Source organism: Saccoglossus kowalevskii, chromosome 18 (assembly GCF_978046115.1).
Source record: "Saccoglossus kowalevskii chromosome 18, keSacKowa6.1, whole genome shotgun sequence".
In the NCBI taxonomy this organism is placed as follows: domain Eukaryota; kingdom Metazoa; phylum Hemichordata; class Enteropneusta; family Harrimaniidae; genus Saccoglossus; species Saccoglossus kowalevskii.
The window spans coordinates 29,589,657-29,613,926 of record NC_140658.1 but is presented as its reverse complement, the minus strand read 5'-3'; the positions used below and the strand labels follow the sequence as shown (position 1 = coordinate 29,613,926).

At 40.4% G+C, this 24,270-nt stretch overlaps 1 protein-coding gene across 5 annotated transcripts in view; it reads right to left on the bottom strand.

Annotated features, from left to right (window-relative positions):
• Positions 1–24,270, bottom strand: part of Tcfap2b (transcription factor AP-2 beta) — a 58,818-nt gene that overhangs the window by 19,060 nt on the left and 15,488 nt on the right. For all 5 annotated transcript variants that reach the window (XM_085492640.1, XM_085492642.1, XM_085492641.1 and 2 more), the window contains 2 exons: positions 15,168–15,372; positions 21–139 (listed from right to left, as the gene is read on the bottom strand). In XM_085492640.1, the coding sequence (XP_085348766.1) occupies positions 21–139; positions 15,168–15,372 (324 nt within the window). The remainder of the gene's footprint in view (positions 1–20; positions 140–15,167; positions 15,373–24,270) is intronic.

The following is a 24,270-nucleotide window of genomic DNA, read 5'->3' as shown; positions in this document are numbered from 1 at the left end:
CAATCTCAAACTTATCTTACCTTCTACTAGCGAGGTAAAAAGAGTAACAGTGGCCGTCTTTCGGCGTCCTGCGGGCAAACTAAGTCCAATTTTCTCTAACTTTTCTCGTAGAAGTCTCCCACCATTCTTCGATTTGGCTCTGTAATAAACAGGAATCGAAAATATATATTAAAATAATCAAAAAACAACAATAATAATATCAGGGTGGTAGTAATTTTAATAACTGGTGAAAATTATTAAATATTATTTTTTTGTTTAATTACCGGTATTGACGTGAATTGAACTATTGGGCCCAAATAACAACTGTTGTAGCTGCAACATACGCGGATTAATTCCATACTGTCGTGCCACAGTTTAGTGGGCACGTGATCTGGTTGTATCGAAAATGACAAACGACACACGCCTGGATTGCCGCCCGCCATTATGTGGGCGAGAAAGCTCCCAAACCAGTTGAGTGCTGACACGACGAGACCAGTGGAACAGTTTCGTATTGTTTAGCACTACGAAGTGTCAGGTTGCGTTAACATCTGCCGCGCTGCCCACGATTATATATATATATATATATATATAGATACAATGTAGATAGATATATTTTATATGTAACATTTTCAAGTAGGATAATTGTCGAACTCCTATTCGTCGGGTCAAAGGTCGTGATACCTGTTGCTAATACTAGGCAAAAAAAAATAGACTTCTAAGGCAACCCAACTCATCCATGTGAACTGATTGCATAAAGTCCTATTCTTTTTTTCACTTGATACATTCACGAACAAAAACAGTCACGAGACAATTACCCACGCCGCGCCGCCGTTACCCTGGTGACTCTAGCGAGGCATGACGGGAAAGGGAGGACAATTATGCCACCACATTTAGAGGATGGACGATTTCACCAGAACAAGGTAGCACGTCTATGAATGTATTACCGCGAATAATGAACGAGTAGTGACTTAGAGACCACCATACTTGGTTAGTAACCCCCCAATTACACACCGAGTAACGTACGGAGTAGCATTACGACCCCACAACGCGACGGAACATCGCGCATTCTCGGGACGGCTCACAATTCACAGTTTTGTTCGCCTCCCAGATGCTTGTTTTTAATTGGTGCTCAGTTGTGTTTCGCAAATCACCAATTTAAATGCGACTTTCGGTGAAAACATCAAATATTTGCCAGTTAAGCGAGGATAGTACCTAATATCCGTGACACAGAATTGCTGGTAAATGGAGCGAGAAAATGACGCTGGATCTGTGAGAGACACCGCAAAGGAAGACTACCCCGATTGCAAATAATTGGATTTCCAAAATAAATACAAAAAAAAAAAGAATAAAATAAAAAACAACACTCTTATAAACCAATATCATGATTAAACATTACAACAGAAGTTGTCCGTGACGTCACCATTTTATATAAATTGTCATTTTACTCATAGGTCGAGGTTGTGACGTCAGCACGTTGTCTATTTCAGAAAGTAAGATCAAGACAAATAAGAAACAATATTAGAATACGAGTGTTGAATCTTTAAAATGCTGATGCTGTCTATAGTGTGCAACGTTGTATCCCCCCAATCTGTGACGTTAAACAACAGGTTTTCTAACATCTTCTAAATCATACATAGTATCTCTTACGCTAGGTTAACTTCGGCATTTCTGTTCGGCCTCCCAGGCCGATAGAGGTCAGGCCCCTTGTAGTAGACTCCTTTGTGATGAGTATTTTGCCGCTACGGACGACCGCTTAGTAGGTTTAATACGGTGGAAAGTCGGGTCTATCAGCCAGTAATTAAAATATGTTTAAGACAGAGCGGCACGGCCAATCTTGCCTGATCAGATGACACGGGAAGCGGAGCACTGCTTGATCATGAGTGAACGATATCTGAATCATTTTAATACCCCTTTTAGTGAAACCGACACGAACAATGTGAAATTACCTCTTCCAGTTTCCCGCCCAAATTTAGTCCAGCGGCAGGCTTTGACGCTTATTTTTTTAACACAGATTTTCTTGCAAATCATTTCACACTCTACAAAAATGTGTGTTTTTATTCATAAAATTGATTATATATTCGTGTATAACTCACAAACACCAATGTCCTCGCTGTAAATAGCTGTGTTGTTTTATTTTTACCGAAAATTACACCATTGCATGTTATATGACAAATCTAATCCCATGCTTTGGCGCGATTATCGTTGACATCAGCAATCAAACGCCCAGGTTTCAATTTTAATCCGAAATGCTTGAGTTGTTGCAATTTAGACAAAAGGCTCGTAAGACACCAACACGCGCCGGGCGCTAATGAACATTTGAAGGGCCCCTGTTGTTTGATCTTTGCTATACGACCGCCAAGGTGTGAGTGAGCTCTTGGTCGGCGCGTTCTATTGTATCTCCGTAAAATCGGTGTCCGTGAGAAACGATGGTGTATCGTCTGTTGATAATTACTGCTAGGATTGCTTGATTACATCCATGATTGCCATTGATGCGTACGTATACACACATACATAGCATTGCCCATTACTTAATGAGCCCTCTTTTCTCTTTGATCGTTCCTCACGTCTACTTTCAATTAGCAGCAATCGAATAAAGTCACGTGTGGGGGCCTTTACTGGTGGCTTCTCTGTTTTCAGTCCAAAGCGATGGTGGTCAAACCGGCGCACTTCATCAATGGAGTTGGCTGCAATATTCCCCGACTTTAATTGGTTTTACTGGCGTGATAAATTAGATGTTTACCCGTACCGGCGGTACGATCACTCACATGTAGCGCATGCGCAAGTTTGCCCCAGTGAATTTCCCAACACTCACACTGTTCCATGACTAACCTGCGCGGAGCAAATCACGACGTTTCACGCAGAGACATTCCGTGAATGAAGACAATGCCTGTCAAGTTTACCCGAGTAGCGACCGCTGCAGTCGAACTATAGAACTAAGGCACGACGGAAACGTGTCACCGAATATCGTATCCCTGGCGTATTTGTAAGGGAAGTCGGCTTAAATAAATAGTGTGTTATTGCAGACGTAAAAACAATGTTTCACTTGTTTCCTTGTTTATATATTTTATCAATTCGACACCGGCTTTAGCGGATAATGTTATACATTAACGGCGTTTCGTTTACTTGCTCGGGTAACAATCCATTACCCTGTGAAGTGTCGTCTTTGTATATTTCACCGTGACTAGTCGACATCTTTCTCAGAAAATGTAAGTAATAATGCGACATTGATGGAAAAACAGTAAAGGGTGTTAAATGAGAAGTGATATTATTATATTCCTAGTTATAAAGGCAGACGATCGTAGACAGGAACGAATTGCGTCTGGAAATATTATTTGGCCTCTAGAAATGAAACCATTAAATTCGAGACGTTACTCTCCTTTGCACCTAGTTAACGCAACATCAAGGCTAAAAACAATCGTAAAATTTCCGTTCCATTTAACATAGAACAAAATACCCCAGTTATTGAAAGTAAAGAGGTAGTAAAAGCGAATGCCTTGTTGGCTCGGTGTAACGCGGTTTTTACACGGCTTCTCACGTCTTGCGCTGGTATTTACACTGCAATTGAAGGGACTGTCTGTCACCCCATGAATCTTAAGAGCCCCGCGGAGATGTAAACATTTATCCACCTCCTCGATACCGTTTCTAAAACCCGATTTGCACGGAAGACGATTTTATTTTGCAGGACGGAAGCGATCTGAGTTGCTGGCACTGGCAGATGTACCATAAACATATGGCATTGTGTACGCCACTTGTGCATTATAGCTACAAGGTCAGTTGGGACACGTATCAGGTGATATAAACTAGAAGGTGGGCAACCATCGTGATGAAAACTAGCTGTTCACTTGATATAAACTAGAGGTGGGCAACCATCGTGATGAAAACTAGCTGTTCACTTGATATAAACTAGAGTTGGGCAACCATCGTGATGAAAACTAGCTGTTCACTTGATATAAACTAGACGTGGGCAACCATCGTGATGAAAACTAGCTGTTTACTTGATATAAACTAGAGGTGGGCAACCATCGTGATAAAAACTAGCTGTTCACTTGATATAAACTAGAGATGGGCAACCATCGTAATGAAAACTAGCTGTTCACTTGTCATTTCTTAAAAACTTGATAGGAAGAACATGTGTTAGAGTGTTTGAGTCCGAAAAAAACGAAGCGAGAAGGTACAATTGATAATGTCATCTAAGAAGATGATCATTTTCTTGGCATTTGCTTTAACAGTGTGTCGTGATTTACCTTGGGTATAAATAGTAAACTGGATTATCACGTGGTTCTCAGCCTGACCCTCCTTTTCCAGTGATTCATTTTTTTTATTACACCATTATTTTATAGAGTCCATAACTCTGGAATATCAGTTTACTTTGTTACAGCACCTCTTTTCCTGCTATCAATGCCGCTTCCACTTACGATGTCATACAGGTGGACAGTAAATATTTACGAGTTAGTATTTGGTGGACGTTTTAACGATACAGACCACATTTACACAGCTACAATGACCATCGTTTTTCAGCCCTTTGTCGTAGCTACCCAAGTTTGCAGAAACAATACAAACAACAGGAAAGTGCGATACGATGAACAATTCTCGAATCACGCACTCCATATATCTATCGCTCCACGTGTTTCAACTTATATCGGCACAGTCGTCACTCCACGTCGCTTTTGACATGGGTCTCGTGTGACATATAGCTCGCGTGTAAAAACATGTTTGCACGAAATTCAAATACTTTTAATCACAGCGGAAGAGACAGGAATTCGGTTAAACTTCGTTAATCCGGACATGTGGTCGTATTTTTTTCTTCTGATTATTTAGCCAGAGATACACTAGAGTGACGACAATTAATTATCGTTTTCCTTGCTATATGGGATAGTTGTTAGCTACTTCTTATACTAATCCCTGTGGATCGCCCCATCTACTGTTGCATCACCCCACTATAGGCAAATGCACCGCCCAAGGCAAAGAAATGCAATAATGCAAAATGGATCATTTTATCCCCTTCCCAAAATTGCAACAAAAAGTAATCTTGTTGAATTTGACACGGTTTTGGTCCATAGCACACGTTTGTGTTAATATTCGTGATTATTTTCAACTTCAACAAGACAAAGGAAGTTCATAGTACGAGTCAACTACAACAGTCGCGTACAAGTATATTCAGAAATACGACTAGAGTGATATGAGTCACACTGAGTATTGATTATAAAACCCGACGAACTCCCTTTAACAAATCACTTTTTCTCTATTGCTCTATTTTATTGAAGAATTTATCATGTGCGCGTTATAGTGTATCTACGGGTCCAGGCAATCGCCGCAGGTGTCTAGCACATATCTCCCTGCCGGGGGCGACTCAAATTGGGTGCAAACTCCGTACGCATCCAATTGAGTGTTTGGGTTAGCAATAGTGCGTAAAATGAAGCCTTTATCACGAAAGAGAAAAATTTCACCAAATGAAAACATCAATCACTTGTGGTAATAAAGCCAGAGATGGCAGTAATGCAAAAAACAAGCATGTTCTTCAGCCAATATCAGAGAACTGAATCACACGCCAATACATGACTAGCTGCGACGAATAACATAAATGCACTGCAAACAGTATGTAGGAAATTACAACAGCAAAACAACTTGAATCTCAGTCAGACGTAGGGCAAGAACTGCTGCTTGTAAACACATATATTTTGTCCAGTCGTATTACAAACAGGCAGTAAAATAAACTGGAAACATAATTGAGTGGTAATTGTATTCGGCATACGAGAATTGGCTGGAAAAAGCAGCGTGTTTCAGTCGATATTAAAACTGACTACAAAACGACTATGGTCGATATTTAGAGTCTGACAACAAAAGCTGCAATACTCGTCAGTTAGTATTAAAAGCTGACTCATTTGTAGAACACTTCATTCGAGAGCGACTGACTGTCAAACTGCTAACTATGCCAATATCTTGAGTCAGCTTTGACACCACAAACCGGGTACGCGTTCCAGCAGTAATAACTTTGAAACGCGTGCACACTCGGTAGATATTCAGATACTCTCCGTTAGACAACAAAGTGTTTTTGTAAACTGGTAATCTAAAAAAAAAACTGACTCAGGTAGAATTCTAATGCAGGATAAGGCTTCGAAGCATGGGTGCGCTTTGAAAATTTTTTTATTTTTAAATAAAACGAATACTAATAGGACTCCACATGTTCTGCCAATGTAAAGAAAGTGATTATTGAACGGCCATACCAGACATCATCTTATTAAATAACTGCGCACTTCAGTCGATATTTGAAAACTGGCCATACACGACATTGTTCTTCAATCAGTAATTATTCGTTGCAAAAAAAAAAAAAATACTTAGATGATTTTCAACGCGATTGCTGCTACGTTATTTCAATTCTGCGCCAATATTTAGAAACCGTTTGTATCTTCGCTTCAACGCTTACGCATGCCAAGTTGTCGAACAAAAAAAATGAACAGCTGACTTTCAGGCAGTGTCGAACCTTATGCAAATTATGAAAAACGAACCTCTGATCCGACTAGCAATATAAAGTTTTTGTTTATTTCATGGTTGAGTGGGGGCGCCTTTGTTTGCTTAACTCCAACTTCCCCTATGGTTCTAAATCAAAGTAGTGCTACCTAAATTGCATCAATTCATCAACTATAAGAGGCAATGCGCAGTCTCGAATATCAACAGACCAGATCAGGCCACTGATTATGATAACATCCGTGAACGTTGACTGGAAGGCACAACATCCGGGGATTTATTTTTCATTCACGGGACACTGTGACCAATCGGAGCTGAGTTTTTTTTCGTAAAACATAATAGTAAGCTAGTATTGCCTGAATTCAGTGCTGTCACCAAATATTGTGGGTTGCTCGTGTGAAGTCAGGGAAAGATTGATCAATGGCCCCAAGTCATGGCAACAATTTCGATTCATGGATATATATCACTTTGATAAATGACCACAATCAAGTCTGTGAAAAAATAGGCCATATTCTACCAGGAACGTAATCGTATACACATTGGAGTAAGCATCGTAATTACCGAGTATTTTCTTAAACGATTTCGCAAATTGCTTATTCAAATACCAATTTGATGGCGACCTAATTTTAGCAGTCGACGTCAAATGAACGTAGCTAGCTGCAAATTAACGGTGGTTTGATTGATCAAGACAATTAAAAAAACAACTAAACCTGACAAATTCGGTGACAAAGCGATTTAGTTAATATGACACTCTATCACACATAACTATCACGTGATTCTTTTGGTGTCACGTGATACATAGCCATCATCGTACACTGATATGATTGAGTAGTTGTGTTAGCAGTGAACTGACGAGAAGTTTTTCATTTGTGACGGCCATACATTTAAGTTATGCGAGTATAAGTGAGGCTATTACAAGAGATTTTGCCCTGCGGTGTTTATAGTCTTTGCAAGCTCGGGTCACTACCTTGTTGCTGCCGATATTAACAATAAAAGTGTTTGAAATGCATATCAGATAATTGGGCTGCGATACGGGCGCGTATATTGGTTTCTATGTAGCGAGAGAATGATGTAGGAATCAATCCTATGTAGCGAGTGGAAGCGGTGAATGTAGTACCGCCAGACCTCATCCTCACATCAACCACAATCAATAGTCTGTACACTTCTCATATATTGTCACGGAAAAAAAGAGGATGACAAATCGTCATATGCGGACATTGCGTTGACGTCTGAAACAGCTCTCATTTATGATTGAATAACAATCCAAAAAAAAACAAAACAGAACGTTGACATTGCGAGTAAATGTTGACCACAGTAGGTGGCACTGCATATATTGATATTGTTCTCTTTTTCTAAGGACTCCCCATATTGTATGTTTGTATCCACTGTATCATGCCTAAATTAATGCTTTGACAATCACACACTATACAGACCTATGCGTATGCGTAAAAATAGACATTGTAGTAAGCGGGCGTTCATCATATAGAATTATACAGCTATATTACAACTTTAACTGTCTATAACCCGCGTAAACTAGCAGTGAAATATTTTGTGATGTATCAATATAATCCTTTATTAGACCAGCCACAACAACAGTACAATACGCACTCAGTAAATATGTCATATTTCCACAACATTATTTTTCCCCAGAACATGCGTTATTGTTTGAACAATGACTAATTGTATGACACAGTGTTGCTTAGAGATTCACTGCGTCGATATACTGTTCACATGGCGACGAGGAAAATGATACCAGGGTAACTCGACTTTTTGTTTATTATTTTGTTTGTATGGAAACCCGGTATATAAGGGATCCTTCATGACTCTTAGCTACCGTTCTCTCAGTTTTCGCTACGCAACACACCAACCTTAACCTAGACACTGAACGCCTTTGTTCTTTATTCTTTACAAATAAAAAAAAATGTTTTATTGAACAAAATAAACTATAAAGTGATATGTAGTAGTTTCATTTCATTTCATAGTTATGTCTTAATCAAATGTTCAGTTATATACACACACACACAAAAAGAAAACAAAAACAAAAACAAAAACAAACTTGTTTGATGTTGGTGATAAACCGATGAAAATCACGGTTACCTAACGCGGAATTGTTTTCCATGTGTTTTAAATATTATCTTGCCAGATTTATAAGGAGGTCTAGCCCCATCAGCTGCATCGTATAGGTACAGTAGCTGGAGCACAGTACATGTACAATTAAGACCAAAAGGAAACAAAGGACGGCCCCGGAGCAACGGAAGAGTCTGCTGTAACCCAAGTCATGGAGGAGACGAGCTACCATGCGACCTTCTCACCTGAAATTCCTAAGCAACAAAGGAAAGGTGACACGCTGACCATAGTCAGTAAAATATCATGTTCAGTGGCCTTTCAATTATGCGAACTTTGTATCATAGTTTATTTTCAATGAGGACAGGTAGTTAACTAGTTGCTGTAACCCGAATTTCAATAATCTAAGCATGCAAACATCGGGGAGTACTACAGAACGAAATGTCGAGATAGAGCGCTAAGACAACATTTGCGTGTATTCCGTGTCAGCACCGTGTTAGAAGTGTGGTAACTAAATGTGATCGCAGCCTGTTTGTTGGCATTCTTAAAACTTACAGGATTACCGACAACATGCTGACAATTTCTTCCACTGCGGTGAACACACCAAAAAGGAAAGACCGCGCAGGAAAACATGGTCAACAAACGGTGTTTTCACTGACCCCATCACTGTGCCACACTAACTCCTTTATACATTCTAAATGGCTACTTTTATCGTCAAACAATGTAAGAAAACGGGTCTTTTTGAATTCAATAGTTTTCAACCTTAGCTACAATGAGACACTGATAATAACACGCTGCCATGGAATCCGTCGTATCAATTCTATGTGTTGGCTAAAAATATATATCGAAACCAAGAAAAAATAACAACAATAAATATAGTTATATACTGTAGTTAAATGCGTTCTCGCATATATTGAAATGTTCGGCAATGATGGTCAAAAGAGTAATAAAAAGGGAGGAAAAACATTGCCAGGTTTGGCGTGAACTTATCACAGCTGGGAGATAAAATACATCACCACTCGGGGACGTCTACTGATCGTGACAACGGATAGTTATGCAGATGCCAAATGAGCAGCGAGTGCTGACAATTCTAAGCGAAGCCTTGCAATGGCAGGATCACATAGAGAAAGAAGCCGAGGGTCAAAATGTTTTCTGAAATTAGGATTGACATACTCAATAATGTTGATATAGGTGGCGAGGCTCATTTGAATACAGCCAGCGTGCTTTCGACGTTGGCACCTTATCTCTTTAAATACGCGTGATAACAGTCTGCAAGCACGGTTTAAAACACCAATTGCAAAATATAGTTGCCGCAATCACTCACTCCGGTGCTGCTTATAATCGGGTGATTTGAATGTGACAGACCGGTACGGCAAGGCGATGATGAGGGACTTCACGATGTGAACAATGAAAGGACAGAAATCAACCCGCCACGCTTCGTTGAAACCAGACACATAGATATGCTGAATGCCGTATAAGGCACGGTAGCAGAACGAGTCCCACCAATCTTTCTACCCAATACGACAGGTGCAGATAGTTTACGAATAGAGCCAATACAGAGTCAGCCATCGCTATGGTACGGGCCAATACGGGAATTAGCAATCGTTACGGCACGGGGCAATACGCAGTCATCCATCGCTACGGTGTGGGTCAACATAGAGTCAGTCATCGCCACGGTACGGGCCAATAGTGAGCGAATCATCGCTAAGGTACAGACCAACGAGGAATCAGCCATCATCGCTATGGTACGGACCAAGACCGAGTCAGTCATCGCTACGATACGGGCCAACACGGAGTCAGCAGCCATCGCTACGGTACGGACCAAGACAGAGTCAACAGCCCCCACTGAACTGTTGTGAAAGAAATATTTTCTTTTTCATTTCATACATTTCAAGTATAATTCTGTTAATTACACCACGGCTCCTTCTCAACAATAATACAATGATTTATTTATAATACATGTCATATTGATACTCTCTACCCCACTTCACTACTAATTTCATATCTTCACGTGGATCGCGCTTCCAACGTTTGATGTGGATTATATTAGATTCAAGTACTACGCACAAACTCGATGACGTCATGTGTATTACATCTATTTAGAATAAACTTAAATTATTAAATCAGATTTCTAAGATCCCTGCGACCGAATCACCACGAGACTGTAGAAATACAAATATAAATCTTAGTTCGTCCGATTACATTAGAGAATTTTCCTGATGGGGGGTTTAAGATGTAGTGTTGTCTTTTTATTCTACTCCAGTTGCTAGTGGTTCGTATACATGCAGTACCCTGGTGTTACCATACGGGTCACCTCTTACCACTTCCCGTTCAACGGGGATTCCGAAACTGCTTACAAGTTTATCTGAATTTTCTCGACAGGATTTATAATGAGGTTAACACCTTGGTGGCCCCATTAAAAAATCGAATTTCTCATCAAATGCTGCATGAAAACTCTGCATGAAAAATGGTGGTAAAGCCGGTGTTCATAGTCTTGGGCGTCGCCCTGACATGGCAGAGATTGGCGAACTTTGCCAGTTCCACGGATGCCTGACCCGACATTGTCATGATATACGAGCAGTGCCCGGCAGTGCGATACCATACAGGCATTGTTTAGACACACGAGCGAGCTCAGTCAGCTAAGTTGACAATACGAAGCTCTACGGAGCCTGATTAAATGACAACTGTCCCGATGTTGTCAAGAAACCCGATATCTGCCGGCCGTGCTGTACTTTTTACGTGGATGCACTCTCGTCATTTTAAAGTTTGAACGACCCATCCTGATAGTGTGACTACACATATGCCGTGATGGTCGTATGGTTACTCGCATTTCATTCCATACATTGCAAACATTGAATAAAATTAGACAAAATACACTTGATTTAATTTACCATGTCTCCATAACTTGAAACGCCAACAAAAAATATCGGAAGTGCGCATTTACTATTGTTTTGCCCTTCATTCAATGCTAATCGAGTTAAATCAAATCAAAGTATTTGTATAATTACTTATTTCATTTATTATATACACGATTATCATTGGTATATACGTTGTAATATGTACTTGTTTTCACTGACACCCAACTATTGCATTAACATTGCATTTTATATTCGGATTCACAATTTGTGATTAAATAATAACAAAATAAAATGAAATTGTTGGGATCCTAAATCACAATCAAATACTAGTAATTCTCTGCTCTTGGGTACAATTTTGTTGACGAAAATTAGTAAATAATACTAACGAATATAAACGGTACATTTAATTGCTAACGCCACTGAAGGCGAGTTTCCGCTGCAACAAAGACCATCGACCAAAAATCCAAATTCGCCACTGTTACCTTGAAGGGGAGGCAGCCATTGGGCCGTGAGTTTTTTCCAATTGTTAGATTTCAATGTGTCTTTTGAAAACCACACTATGCAGATGCTGGCGATTTTAAAGTCGCTTTTCAGTGGAATTCAGTGGAATTAGTGGTCCGGAAGAGATGGAGGAGAGCCGATTTGAAATGAGGAGAAGACATGCTTCTTTGGTGTCCTGCCGGTCTGAATGTATCGGAGGTGACCACGCTCGATAGCTATTATTTCCACTCAAATCTGCAACACTACTTCCATTGCTAGCAAATTGGGCATAACGTTTTGTAAAGTCCCACAGAAATTCAATAAATAAGCTTCAAGAGTTACTTACGCCATAGTTAAAAAGACCCGAACAAAGAAGAACACTTTAATCTCTACCCGCAAAGTTGAATGAAAAAAAAGTCTACGAGAATGTATCACTTATGAAAGAAGCACTCACGATGACCCACCGATCTACCCCAAACACCCTTATCGTATCTAGCTAGCCCGAATCTTCCCGTCTTCTATCAATGGTGTCTAAATGCCTCTAATCTCCCATTAAGCTGATCTTAGCAAAGTCGCCACATCCGTCCTCGATCTATCCTGACGCCGGACCTCACATATTTTTAAGATGGATAGTTCGGAAGCTAAACCTTACGACCCCTCTCGCTCTTACTCATTCTCTAACACATAACCATGTACAGTCATGTATCAAATTACATTTAATGCACATTTTCCCAGATTTGGCAATTTGGCCTGATTGGCCTTGAAATTTATTGGCCACCAGTTTAACCAGATCCATTATGAGGTTAATTTGCCTCTTTAGTTGAATTGATAACAACACTGGTCACATTGACCAGGCTCATATCAACACTAATACTGGTCACTTTATTCACCTCATCATGTCATCATCATTTTGTTTCTATTAAGACTCGTGCATGCATTCGTTTTACTGATGTCTTATCTAGTCTGACACGATGGTTCACTATGGTTCTTCACTATCTGATGTAAATCGAACTTGATGGAAGAACTCAAAACGTATGTAATTAGTAGATGGTGAGGTCAAATCAATGACTAGCTTATATCTCACCAACTCAGGTTGACGAGTCAGGCTACTCGATGACTAACTGGTTTCTCAGAGCCACACACCAACTATGCAAGTGATGAATTGAGCTGCTCACCAGAAATTGAGCCAAACAACTCAATGACTAACTGGTTTCTCAGAGACACTCACCAAATATGCAAGTGATGAGTTGAAATGCTCACCGGAAGTTGAGCCAGACAACTCAATGACTAACTGGTTTCTCAGAGACACTCACCAAATATGCAAGTGATGAGTTGAAATGCTCACCGGAAGTTGAGCCAGACAACTCAATGACTAACTGGTTTCTCAGAGACACTCACCAAATATGCAAGTGATGAGTTGAAATGCTCACCGGAAGTTGAGCCAGACAACTCAATGACTAACTGGTTTCTCAGAGACACTCACCAAATATGCAAGTGATGAGTTGAAATGCTCACCGGAAGTTGAGCCAGACAACTCAGTGACTAACTGGTTTCTCAGAGACACTCACCAAATATGCAAGTGATGAGCTGAAATGCTCACCGGAAGTTGAGTCGGGCAACTCAGTAACTAACTGGTTTCTTAGAGATACTCACCAAATATGCAAGTGATGAGTTGAAATGCTCACCGGAAGTTGAGCCAGACAACTCAGTGACTAACTGGTTTCTTAGAGACACTCACCAAATATGCAAGTGATGAGTTGAAATGCTCACCGGAAGTTGAGCCAGACAACTCAGTGACTAACTGGTGTATCAGAGCCACTCACCAGATACGCAAGTGATAAGTTGAACTGATCACCAGAGGTTGAGCCAGACAACTCAATGACTAACTGTTTTTTTAGAGACACTCCAACTATACAAGTGAGTCAATGTACTGCATATCAGACAAACGACCAAGTGACCATATCAATTTACAGTAGTATGAAAGAGTATATTGACATGCATTTGGAGTTGACCGAGTTGTAATGACACTCAAATAATGACTGAAGATAAAAATATAAGATAGATAATCAATGACACGTTGAACCAAATAATTTGATATAATAATAGGGTATAATGATTACGTGAACGACAAACTTGGTGATCATAGCGTTAAATATTGGCATGTATAATCGGGAACATTGTCATGGTTCATCGTGGTAGTTGTTGATTGATAACGGACAACTAACACAATCAAACAACAGCAACGTTAGTCGAATAATGACATAAACCAATGGTGGTCTAATGAATTTTTGAAGTAGTTAAAAGAAGCACTTGGTCAGTGGTTTGGCGAACTCCTCGGCGAACGATATGGCAGCTTAGGATTTTTACTGTATTGTGCGGCAGACACCCAAGACGGAACTTTAGTGAAATTAATTACGCAAACGATCATGACCGCCAATTACAAGAATTCAAATTAAGAGTGGACGCGACAAGCTAGTTAAATATATGGCCAATTTTAAATCACTACAAATTTGTGCTGGGCGATGTCCTATCAAAATAGGGAGAAACTCGAAAATTTTCACTTTGCGAATTCCTCTCCATTGCGGTTTCTCCTAACTCTACTTAGACGGCCATTTTTTATTCGAAAATGGGCAAAATACATACGAATGGTCGATAATTCAATAGCAAGTCCGGGTACCTCAAGTTTTCCCTTTGCAATTTCAATCAGCCAAGCCGAGAATAATTTATCCGAGTTTCAGAAAATTCCCGGGTCATAAATGTATTTAAAAAAGTAAGAAATTCACCTTGTTTGAATTACAAAACATCAACTCACTGGTAAACTTTCCACTTACAACCTATTATAATTCTTACTTTCTGATAAGTGATTGGCATTGAACGTCATTACGTCACTGATTCACATTGAGACAAGTCGTTTCATATATCAACTTACACCCAGAAAAATCATATTATCGGAACGCAAGTCAATAAAGACTCATTTCACATGCAAGAGGTTTATAATTTCAAACGCATTTGTTTAAATTTAACAATCCTCGTCCAAATTATGTATTATTTAGCTCCGAGGAGTTTCTGTCCTACGACCGCGTGACCATTCAATTGTAACAGTAAGCATACACGCGAATAACAAACATTGATTAAACAATACAACACAAACATACATAACATACTTAAAACAGGGCACATTGATATATTTTAAAACTAAGAAGCAGTAATTTGACGTATACGCAGAGGTTCAAATCGCGAAAATATTTTCAGTTTTACATTAAATATCAAATATTTAAGTAAATATCCGACACAACTGTCTAAAAACTAAATAACACATACCTTCTAAGTACACCGCCGAGAAGGGAGGCATTCAGGCATTCGGGGGGCGATAATCGACGCTGCACTTCGGCTACGGTTACTTTATATTTGGAAGTTGAACTAAGTAAAGATAACCTGCCAGGAACTGAACAGAACACATCGCTCGGTGACGCAAGGCCTGACACCAGGCCATCTTTACTGTTGTCGTTTTTCGGCCTTATTCCAGCTGTAACATGAAGTGAAGAACAAGGTTGTAAAATAAAATAAGTATCGCGATGAAACATGGAAACAGATACACGAAAATAAATTTAAAATGCGTAATGAAGTAAACCAAACTTTAAACTCTTAAAATACTATAAACGAGAAAAGTATCAAAACATATTTGTTAATACATTTCTGTCTAGATGTATGTGGTAGTGTAGATGTGAAATCGACGTGCACCAAAGTGTCATTAGATCACTTGACAGTTGTTGAAAATAAACGAAAAACCAACAAAACAAAGCTGAGAGCATTAGACCATATACAACTTCGTTTTATGGCGGCATATACAATGTAGTTGTGTGGATTAACCTCGTAAAAATATGATCTCGATATCAACTCGCTCTTTGTTTCGCTCCAATTTATGATAAACCCGTAATGGGAACCCGTCTCTAAATGTGGTTACTATACACATATAAAAGTTACGCAAAAATACGAAGAAAAAGAGTTATCGTGGTTAATTTTGTCGCGTCTCTGTAAAATTGAGTTTATTTGATTTAGGATCTCATGCCAGCTGCCGAAGCCATGCCATCTCTTGTTGTGACAGTCGGCTTCTCTCACAGAAAGTCTTAGTCCGCAAAATTTGTTTTTTTCCTCTGATTTTGGGCAAAGCGTTTAACCCTAAATCTCCGGTATCTTTCAAATGTGATTCTATACTTCGCGGCATAGCCAACACAAAGACTTAAAAATGCATGCGATCATCTGGCTGTGTGGAATAGTGAGCAACGCCAGAGGCTAGGCAATCTGTACACGGATACATTAAGGCATTTCTCTTCAGTATGAATTTACATAGGGCTGGGTGTATAATATCTCCTCGATACGGGATCGGTCGTATAATTTTCGAATTTAGGCAAGTATGCATTACAACATTTGTGAAAATGTATCTGTCATCGCTCCATTTCGACACCATGCGATAAATAACCTGCAATTGTTTTTAATATATATATATATATACCGCGTTTTGTGAACAGCGAAAGTAGTAACGGGCTTATGTCAAAACAAAGCATAATGAATTCACGGGGAAATTGAAGACGCTATCGCTGCACGAGATCTCTGAAAATTAAAAAATAAGCTGCAGTTGCAATTATTTTGTTAATTTGACTTATATGCATTGCGTTATCTCCAGTGAGTACAAATAGTTTCGTTTTTCGTTGTGAGCGAACTTTGACTGTGAACTCGCAATGAACGCTGGTGGGTTATCACTAACAAATCTATCGAAACGTCTCAATTTCATTCAAAACAAGGGTATTAAATTTTCAATTTTCCCCGTCATCACTTCCACCGACTTTTTACAAATATATCCATTTACAGACTGAAATTGAACCAATGAACTTAAGTTGCATTTCACAATTTTAACCGTGAAATTGACACTGTCTTTAAAAAAACGTTAATACACTTTTCGTGAAATCAATAAAATTACTCCTTGTGTTCATTTCATTTTTTGAAAGTTGTTCTAGCTTGTTTAACCAGATATCTGATGTTTCATAGAAAATAAAATAAAACAAAACAAGGCAACTCAGGAAACGTACATGAAGGTATTAGATAAAAACATGAACGTGCATCTAGAATACATCATTTGTTTTGGTAGAAATACAAGTGTTTCCGCAGTGATGCTTTACAATGATAATCGTCTTTATCACAAGGTAACGCTACCCTTGGCAGGAAATGAACTCAAACCGTCACCTGTCAAAAAGCTCAATGTATCTACAATTCAAAGAATATTTTTGCGATTCCTAGAAGATGGAAGATAACGGCATGTCAGAATATGTGCTACACAAAGCAGATAAATTAATTTTATTTTATTTTCAGCCTGAGAGATTACGTCTATACATAGAACACCATGAACCGGAAATGTATAAAACACAGGAAAATAAATCCCATGACAAATTATAACTTGAGTACACATTTATTGATTTCAGGGTAAAGAGAACTAACATGAACCGAGTACGAGTTTGAATCTGCTCATTCAAAGAGAATGTGGCGAGGAACTTAACACTTTCTTGGATAACGAGAGTGGGGGAAATTAACAGAAGTACAACACGATGTCCCCAGTGAACATCGGAACTTTGAGAGATGAGCAAAATGGAAAGAGGGAATCAAGTCTCGATGGGGAACGAACATGGAGTTAGATGGGAAAAACTGATATAGAAACAAGCCTTGAATAGGTGGGTGGACGGGTTGCTGTCCTGTACAACATCAAATATGAGAAAGATGGCTATATTGATAACGAGATAAATCAATGTTATTGACAAATGCATAGCCGTAGTGCACTTGAATCAAGAGTTATTGAGATTGAACATCACATCTAATACACAGGAAATGCATGAGATACACTAGGAAACCGGTTATCAATGGAGAGTTGGCAGGCTGTCTGTACAGCTAGGAGTGTTGGTAGGCAGGGTGTACAGCTAGGAGTGTTGGTAGACAGGATGTACAGGTAGGAGTGTTGGTAGGCAGGGTGTACAGCTAGGAGTGTTGGTAGGCAGGGGGTACAGCTAGGAGTGTTGGTAGACAGGGTGTACAGGTAGGAGTGTTGGTAGGCAGGGTGTACAGCTAGGAGTGTTGGTAGGCAGGGGGTACAGGTAGGAGTGTTGGTAGGCAGGGGGTACAGGTAGGAGTGTTGGTAGGCAGGGTGTACAGCTAGGAGTGTTGGTAGACAGGGTGTACAGATAGGAGTGTTGGTAGGCAGGGTGTACAGCTAGGAGTGTTGGTAGGCAGGGGGTACAGCTAGGAGTGTTGGTAGACAGGGTGTACAGGTAGGAGTGTTGGTAGGCAGGGTGTACAGCTAGGAGTGTTGGTAGGCAGGGGGTACAGGTAGGAGTGTTGGTAGGCAGGGGGTACAGCTAGGAGTGTTGGTAGGCAGTGTGTACAGGTGGAAGTGTGGGTAGACAGGGTGTACAGGTAGAAGTGTTGGTAGGCAGGGGGTACAGCTAGGAGTGTTGGTAGGCAGGGTGTACAGGTAGGAGTGTTGGTAGGCAGGGTGTACATCTAGATGTGTGGGTAGGCAGGGTATACAGCTAGGAGTGTTGGTAGACAGGGTATACAGCTAGGAGTGTTGGTAGGCAGGGTGTACAGCTAGGAGTGTTGGTAGACAGGGTGTACAGCTAGGAGTGTTGATAGGCAGGGTGTACAGGTAGGAGTGTTGGTAGACAGGGTGTACAGGTGGAAGTGAGGGTAGACAGGGTGTACAGGTAGGAGTGTTGGTAGACAAGGTGTACAGCTAGGAGTGTTGGTAGGCAGGGGTACAGGTAGAAGTGTTGGTAGACAGGGTGTACAGCTAGGAGTGTTGGGAGGCAGGGTGTACAGGTAGAAGTGTGGGTAGACAGGGTGTACAGGTAGGAGTGTTGGTAGGCAGGGGGTACAGCTAGAAGTGTTGGTAGGAAGGGTGTACAGCTAGGAGTGTTGGTAGGCAGGGGGTACAGCTAGGAGTGTTGGTAGACAGGGTGTACAGGTAGAAGTGTTGGTAGGCAGGGTGTACAGCTAGGAGTGTTGGTAGACAGGGTGTACATCTAGGAGTGTTGGTAGACAGGGTGTACAGCTAGGAGTGTTGGTAGACAGGGTGTACAACTAGGAGTGTGGGTAGGCAGGGGGTACAGGTAGAAGTGTTGGTAGGCAGGGGGTACAGCTAGGAGTGTTGGTAGGCAGGGTGTCAGCTTGGAGTGTTGGTAGGCAGGGTGTACATCTAGATGCGTGGGTAGGCAGGGCATATAGCTAGGAGTTTCTGTAGATAGGGCATATAGCTAGGAGTGTTGGTAGATATGGGTATATATCTAGGAATGTTGATAGACAGGGCAAATGGCTAGTAGTGTAAGCAGATAGGGCATATAGCTAAGGATGTTAGTAGATAGAGTTTATAGCTAGGATTGTTAGTAGATAGCTAGGAGTGTTTGTAGATAGGGCATATAGCTAGGAGTGTTAGTGGACAGGGCATGTAGCTAGGAGTGTTAGTAGATAGGGCATATAGCTAGGGGTGTTGGTAGGCAGGGTGTACATCTAGATATGTGGGTAGGCAGGACATATAGCTAGGAGTGTCTGTAGATAGGGCATATAGCTAGGAGTGTTAGTAGATATGGGTATATATCTAGGAATGTTGATAGACAGGGCAAATGGCTAGTAGTGTTAGCAGATAGGGCATATAGCTAAGGATGTTAGTAGATAGAGTTTATAGCTAGGATTGTTAGTAAATAGCTAGGAGTGTTGGTAGATAGGGCATATAGCTAGGAGTGTTAGTGGACAGGGCATGTAGCTAGGAGTATTAGTTGATAGGGCATATAGCCAGGAGTGTTAGTAGATAGGGCATATAGCTAGGAGTGTTGGTAGACATGGCATATAGCTAGGAGTGTTGATAGACAGGGCATATAGCTAGGAGTGTTGATAGACAGGGCATATAGCTTTGAATGTTAGTAGACATGACTAAAGGTAGAAGTGTTAGTAGATAGGGCATATAGCTAGGAGTATTAGTTGATAGGGCATATAGCCAGGAGTGTTGATAGACAGGGCACATAGCCAGGAGTGTTGATAGACAGGGCATATAACTTTGAATGTTAGTAGACATGACTAAAGGTAGAAGTGTTAGTAGATAGGGCATATAGCTAGGAGTATTAGTAGATATGTTATATAGCTAGGAGTGTTGGAAGACAGGGCATATAGCTTTGAATGTTAGTAGACATGACTAAAGGTAGAAGTGTTAGTAGATAGGGCATATAGCTAGGAGTATTAGTAGATATGTTATATAGCTAGGAGTGTTGGTAGACAGGGCATATAGCTAGGAGTGTTAGTAGATAGGGCATATAGCTAGGAGTGTTGATAGACAGGGCATATAGCTAGGAGTGTTAGTAGATAGGGCATATAGCTAGGAGTGTTGGTAGACATGGCATATAGCTAGGAGTGTTGATAGACAGGGCATATAGCTTTGAATGTTAGTAGACATGACTAAAGGTAGAAGTGTTAGTAGATAGGGCATATAGCTAGGAGTATTAGTAGATATGTTATATAGCTAGGAGTGTTGGTAGACAGGGCATATAGCTAGGAGTGTTGATAGACAGGGCATATAGCTAGGAGTGTTAGTAGATCGGGCATATAGCTAGGAGTATTGGTAGACAGGGCATATAGCTAGGAGTGTTAGTTGATAGGGCATATAGCCAGGAGTGTTGATAGACAGGGCATATAGCTAGGAGTGTTGATAGACAGGGCATATAGCTTTGAATGTTAGTAGACATGACTAAAGGTAGAAGTGTTAGTAGATAGGGCATATAGCTAGGAGTATTAGTAGATATGTTATATAGCTAGGAGTGTTGGTAGACAGGGCATATAGCTAGGAGTGTTGATAGACAGGGCATATAGCTAGAAGTGTTAGTAGATCGGGCATATAGCTAGGAGTGTTAGTAGATAGGGCATATAGCTAGGAGTGTTGATAGACAGGGCATATAGCTAGGAGTGTTGATAGACAGGGCATATAGCTTTGAATGTTAGTAGACATGACTAAAGGTAGAAGTGTTAGTAGATAGGGCATATAGCTAGGAGTATTAGTAGATATGTTATATAGCTAGGAGTGTTGGTAGACAGGGCATATCGCTAGGAGTGTTAGTAGATAGGGCATATAGCTAGGAGTGTTCATAGACAGGGCATATAGCTAGGAGTGTTAGTAGATCGGGCATATAGCTAGGAGTATTGGTAGACAGGGCATATAGCTAGGAGTGTTGATAGATATGTTATATGGCTAGGAGTGTTGATAGACAGGGCATATAGCTAGGAGTGTTGATAGACAGGGCATATAGCTAGGAGTGTTAGTTGATAGGGCATATAGCCAGGAGTGTTGATAGACAGGGCATATAGCTAGGAGTGTTGATAGACAGGGCATATAGCTTTGAATGTTAGTAGACATGACTAAAGGTAGAAGTGTTAGTAGATAGGGCATATAGCTAGGAGTATTAGTAGATATGTTATATAGCTAGGAGTGTTGGTAGACAGGGCATATCGCTAGGAGTGTTAGTAGATAGGGCATATAGCTAGGAGTGTTCATAGACAGGGCATATAGCTAGGAGTGTTAGTAGATCGGGCATATAGCTAGGAGTATTGGTAGACAGGGCATATAGCTAGGAGTGTTGATAGATATGTTATATGGCTAGGAGTGTTGGTAGACAGGGCATATAGCTAGGAGTGTTGATAGATATGTTATATGGCTAGGAGTGTTGATAGACAGGGCATATAGCTAGGAGTGTTAGTAGATAGGGCATATAGCTTTGAATGTTAGTAGACATGACTAAAGGTAGAAGTGTTAGTAGATAGGGCATATAGCTAGGAGTATTAGTAGATATGTTATATGGCTAGGAGTGTTGGTAGACAGGGCATATAGCTAGGAGTGTTGATAGATATGTTATATGGCTAGGAGTGTTGATAGACAGGGCATATAGCTAGGAGTGTTGATAGATATGTTATATGGCTAGGAGTGTTGATAGACAGGGCATATAGCTAGGAGTGTTAGTAGATAGGGCATATAGCCAGGAGTGTTGATAGACAGGGCATATAGCTAGGAGTGTTAGTAGATAGGGCATATAGCTTTGAATGTTAGTAGACATGACTAAAGGTAGAAGTGTTAGTAGATAGGGCATATAGCTTTGAATGTTAGTAGACATGACTAAAGGTAGAAGTGTTAGTAGATAGGGCATATAGCTTTGAATGTTAGTAGACATGACTAAAGGTAGAAGTGTTAGTAGATAGGGCATATAGCTAGGAGTATTAGTAGATCGGGTATAACGCTGGGAGTGCTAGTTGAGAGGGTATATAGGTTGGAGTGCTAGTTGATATAGTATATAGGTGTTAGTTGTTAGTAGTTCAATTCTATGTTCGTGAAGCTTTGTTAGAGGTAGCGTGTGACGAGCAGGAGATGGTAGCAGAACCTCACAGAGTTTGATACATATACCAAGCCATGGACAAAGCGTACAGGTAGGGGAGGAGCAACACTAAAACCAAAACAATTCGACTTTTTCACCATTACATATAAGACTCGGTATACAATTTGCAGTGCTCGCCGTTTCACTTATCACATTTATGTAGACCCGTGATTTGTTGCAGTGAATTAGTTAATTAATAAATAGAAAGTTTGAAACGAATTGTAAAATGCTTAGGCGGGGTCGACGCATGGAAAAATAGGCGATATCCCGAATAGGCATGCATCGATAGAAGACTGATAACAGGGACATCGAAGCTATCTTGAGCCACTCTCTCCCTTGTCCTACGGCGGTTTATAACAGTTTCCCCTACTTAAGACTAACTTTTCTCTAAGGTAGGGGATTACATCGGTGCAAAAACCCTAGATTGGTCGGATGAGTTCCGCAAATCTGTCAACTTCAAAAAGCGCCGACTGGTTTGTGTTTTGAGATAAGACTTGGTTGTGTATTAGCAGGTGACTACGCACGTTGATTGAAATACTGCTTTTAATCCATTTTACCATCTAAACTTTTCTTACCAACACATATATAGGGACACATAGACCGCAAGATTGACATCCATTTGTGACGTAACGAACATCTGGATTCGGGAAAAAAATAATTTTATTCCCTCTTTTCTTTATTTATTTCGGTTGTTTTTTTATTATCCACCACCGGTAATACACAATACGGTGCGCCGTGTAACATAAATCAATCGAAAAAAAAAGAAAAAACCGCGGGACTTCACTCCAGGGGGCTAACAGAAATAAAAAAAATCCCGATAATGTGTCATATTTTAAAACGGGGGATTTCTTTTCGAGACAATCGCCGACCAGTGAGATCAGCGGTGATTTGAAGCCAACATTTTCGAATGTAATCAAGTTGGCCAGGAAAGATGTTGATCTCTAAAATTACGAAAAGTCACTGACTTGTAAGACTTCATCCATTAGCGCCCACCCCCATCGTTATTTACCCTGTGTTTTGATTATTTATAATATTTCGTTTGACATGACCGCCGTTTCTGTCCACAGCCTATCAAACTTATAAACAAAAACGCAAAAAAAAACCAAAAAAAAACAAAAAAAAAACACGCGCATGTCAGATACAGTACGCGTCCGAATAGCCAACCATTTTAAGGAAAGAATATCGGTGAAAATCGAACAAAAAGTAGTAAGAACATTTTGCTTGTAAGTAGTGGGTTACTGAAATAAACAGTTGTTCACTAATTAAGACGTTTGCAAAAGCGTGGCCGATTCCAACCACAGCTTGTGTCCCGGCCGCGATGCCAGATTACGTTGTCGCGACCGTGGCTTCGTACCCCGTGTCTTGTGCAATGTACCCAATAATCCGAGATTTCATCGTCCCAAGTCGTTTGCCATGTGCTTTTTTCCTAGTGTGATTTTTATTATTAGTTTACATCATTTGCAGTCAATTTTTAATGCAGATGGGTCGTCGTGAAGCTATCGTTTGGGCGCTGAGGAAAAGCCACACTGTGCGCGAGGAACGATCACCCACCTATTGTTTACCGGTAGAGACTAAACAATTGGGAGAAGGGTGTTTTGAAGGGTGGCTGGTCTAAGTTGATATCTCGTAAATTACGCCGAAGTTGGGACATACAATTGGAGCTTCTCCTACACCTGTTTGGAAACGCAACGACTACCAAGACAGCAGCACACAAAAGGAAGTCGAGCTTACACTTCATAGAAAACCCATTATACCAATGCCCTGATTATTGCCAAGAACAAAATAAAACACACAGCAAATAACAATAATGCACTCTGAAATAAAACTATTAGCGTTCGGGAACTGGACAGTACCGAAACATGGAGGTGATGATGTAAACCAGCCACTGGAAAAATCACACTACACTGAATGTATACTGCTGGACTGCGCGAGGCTTGTACCCGCGGGCTGCAACAAATCGATCAATGCACTGT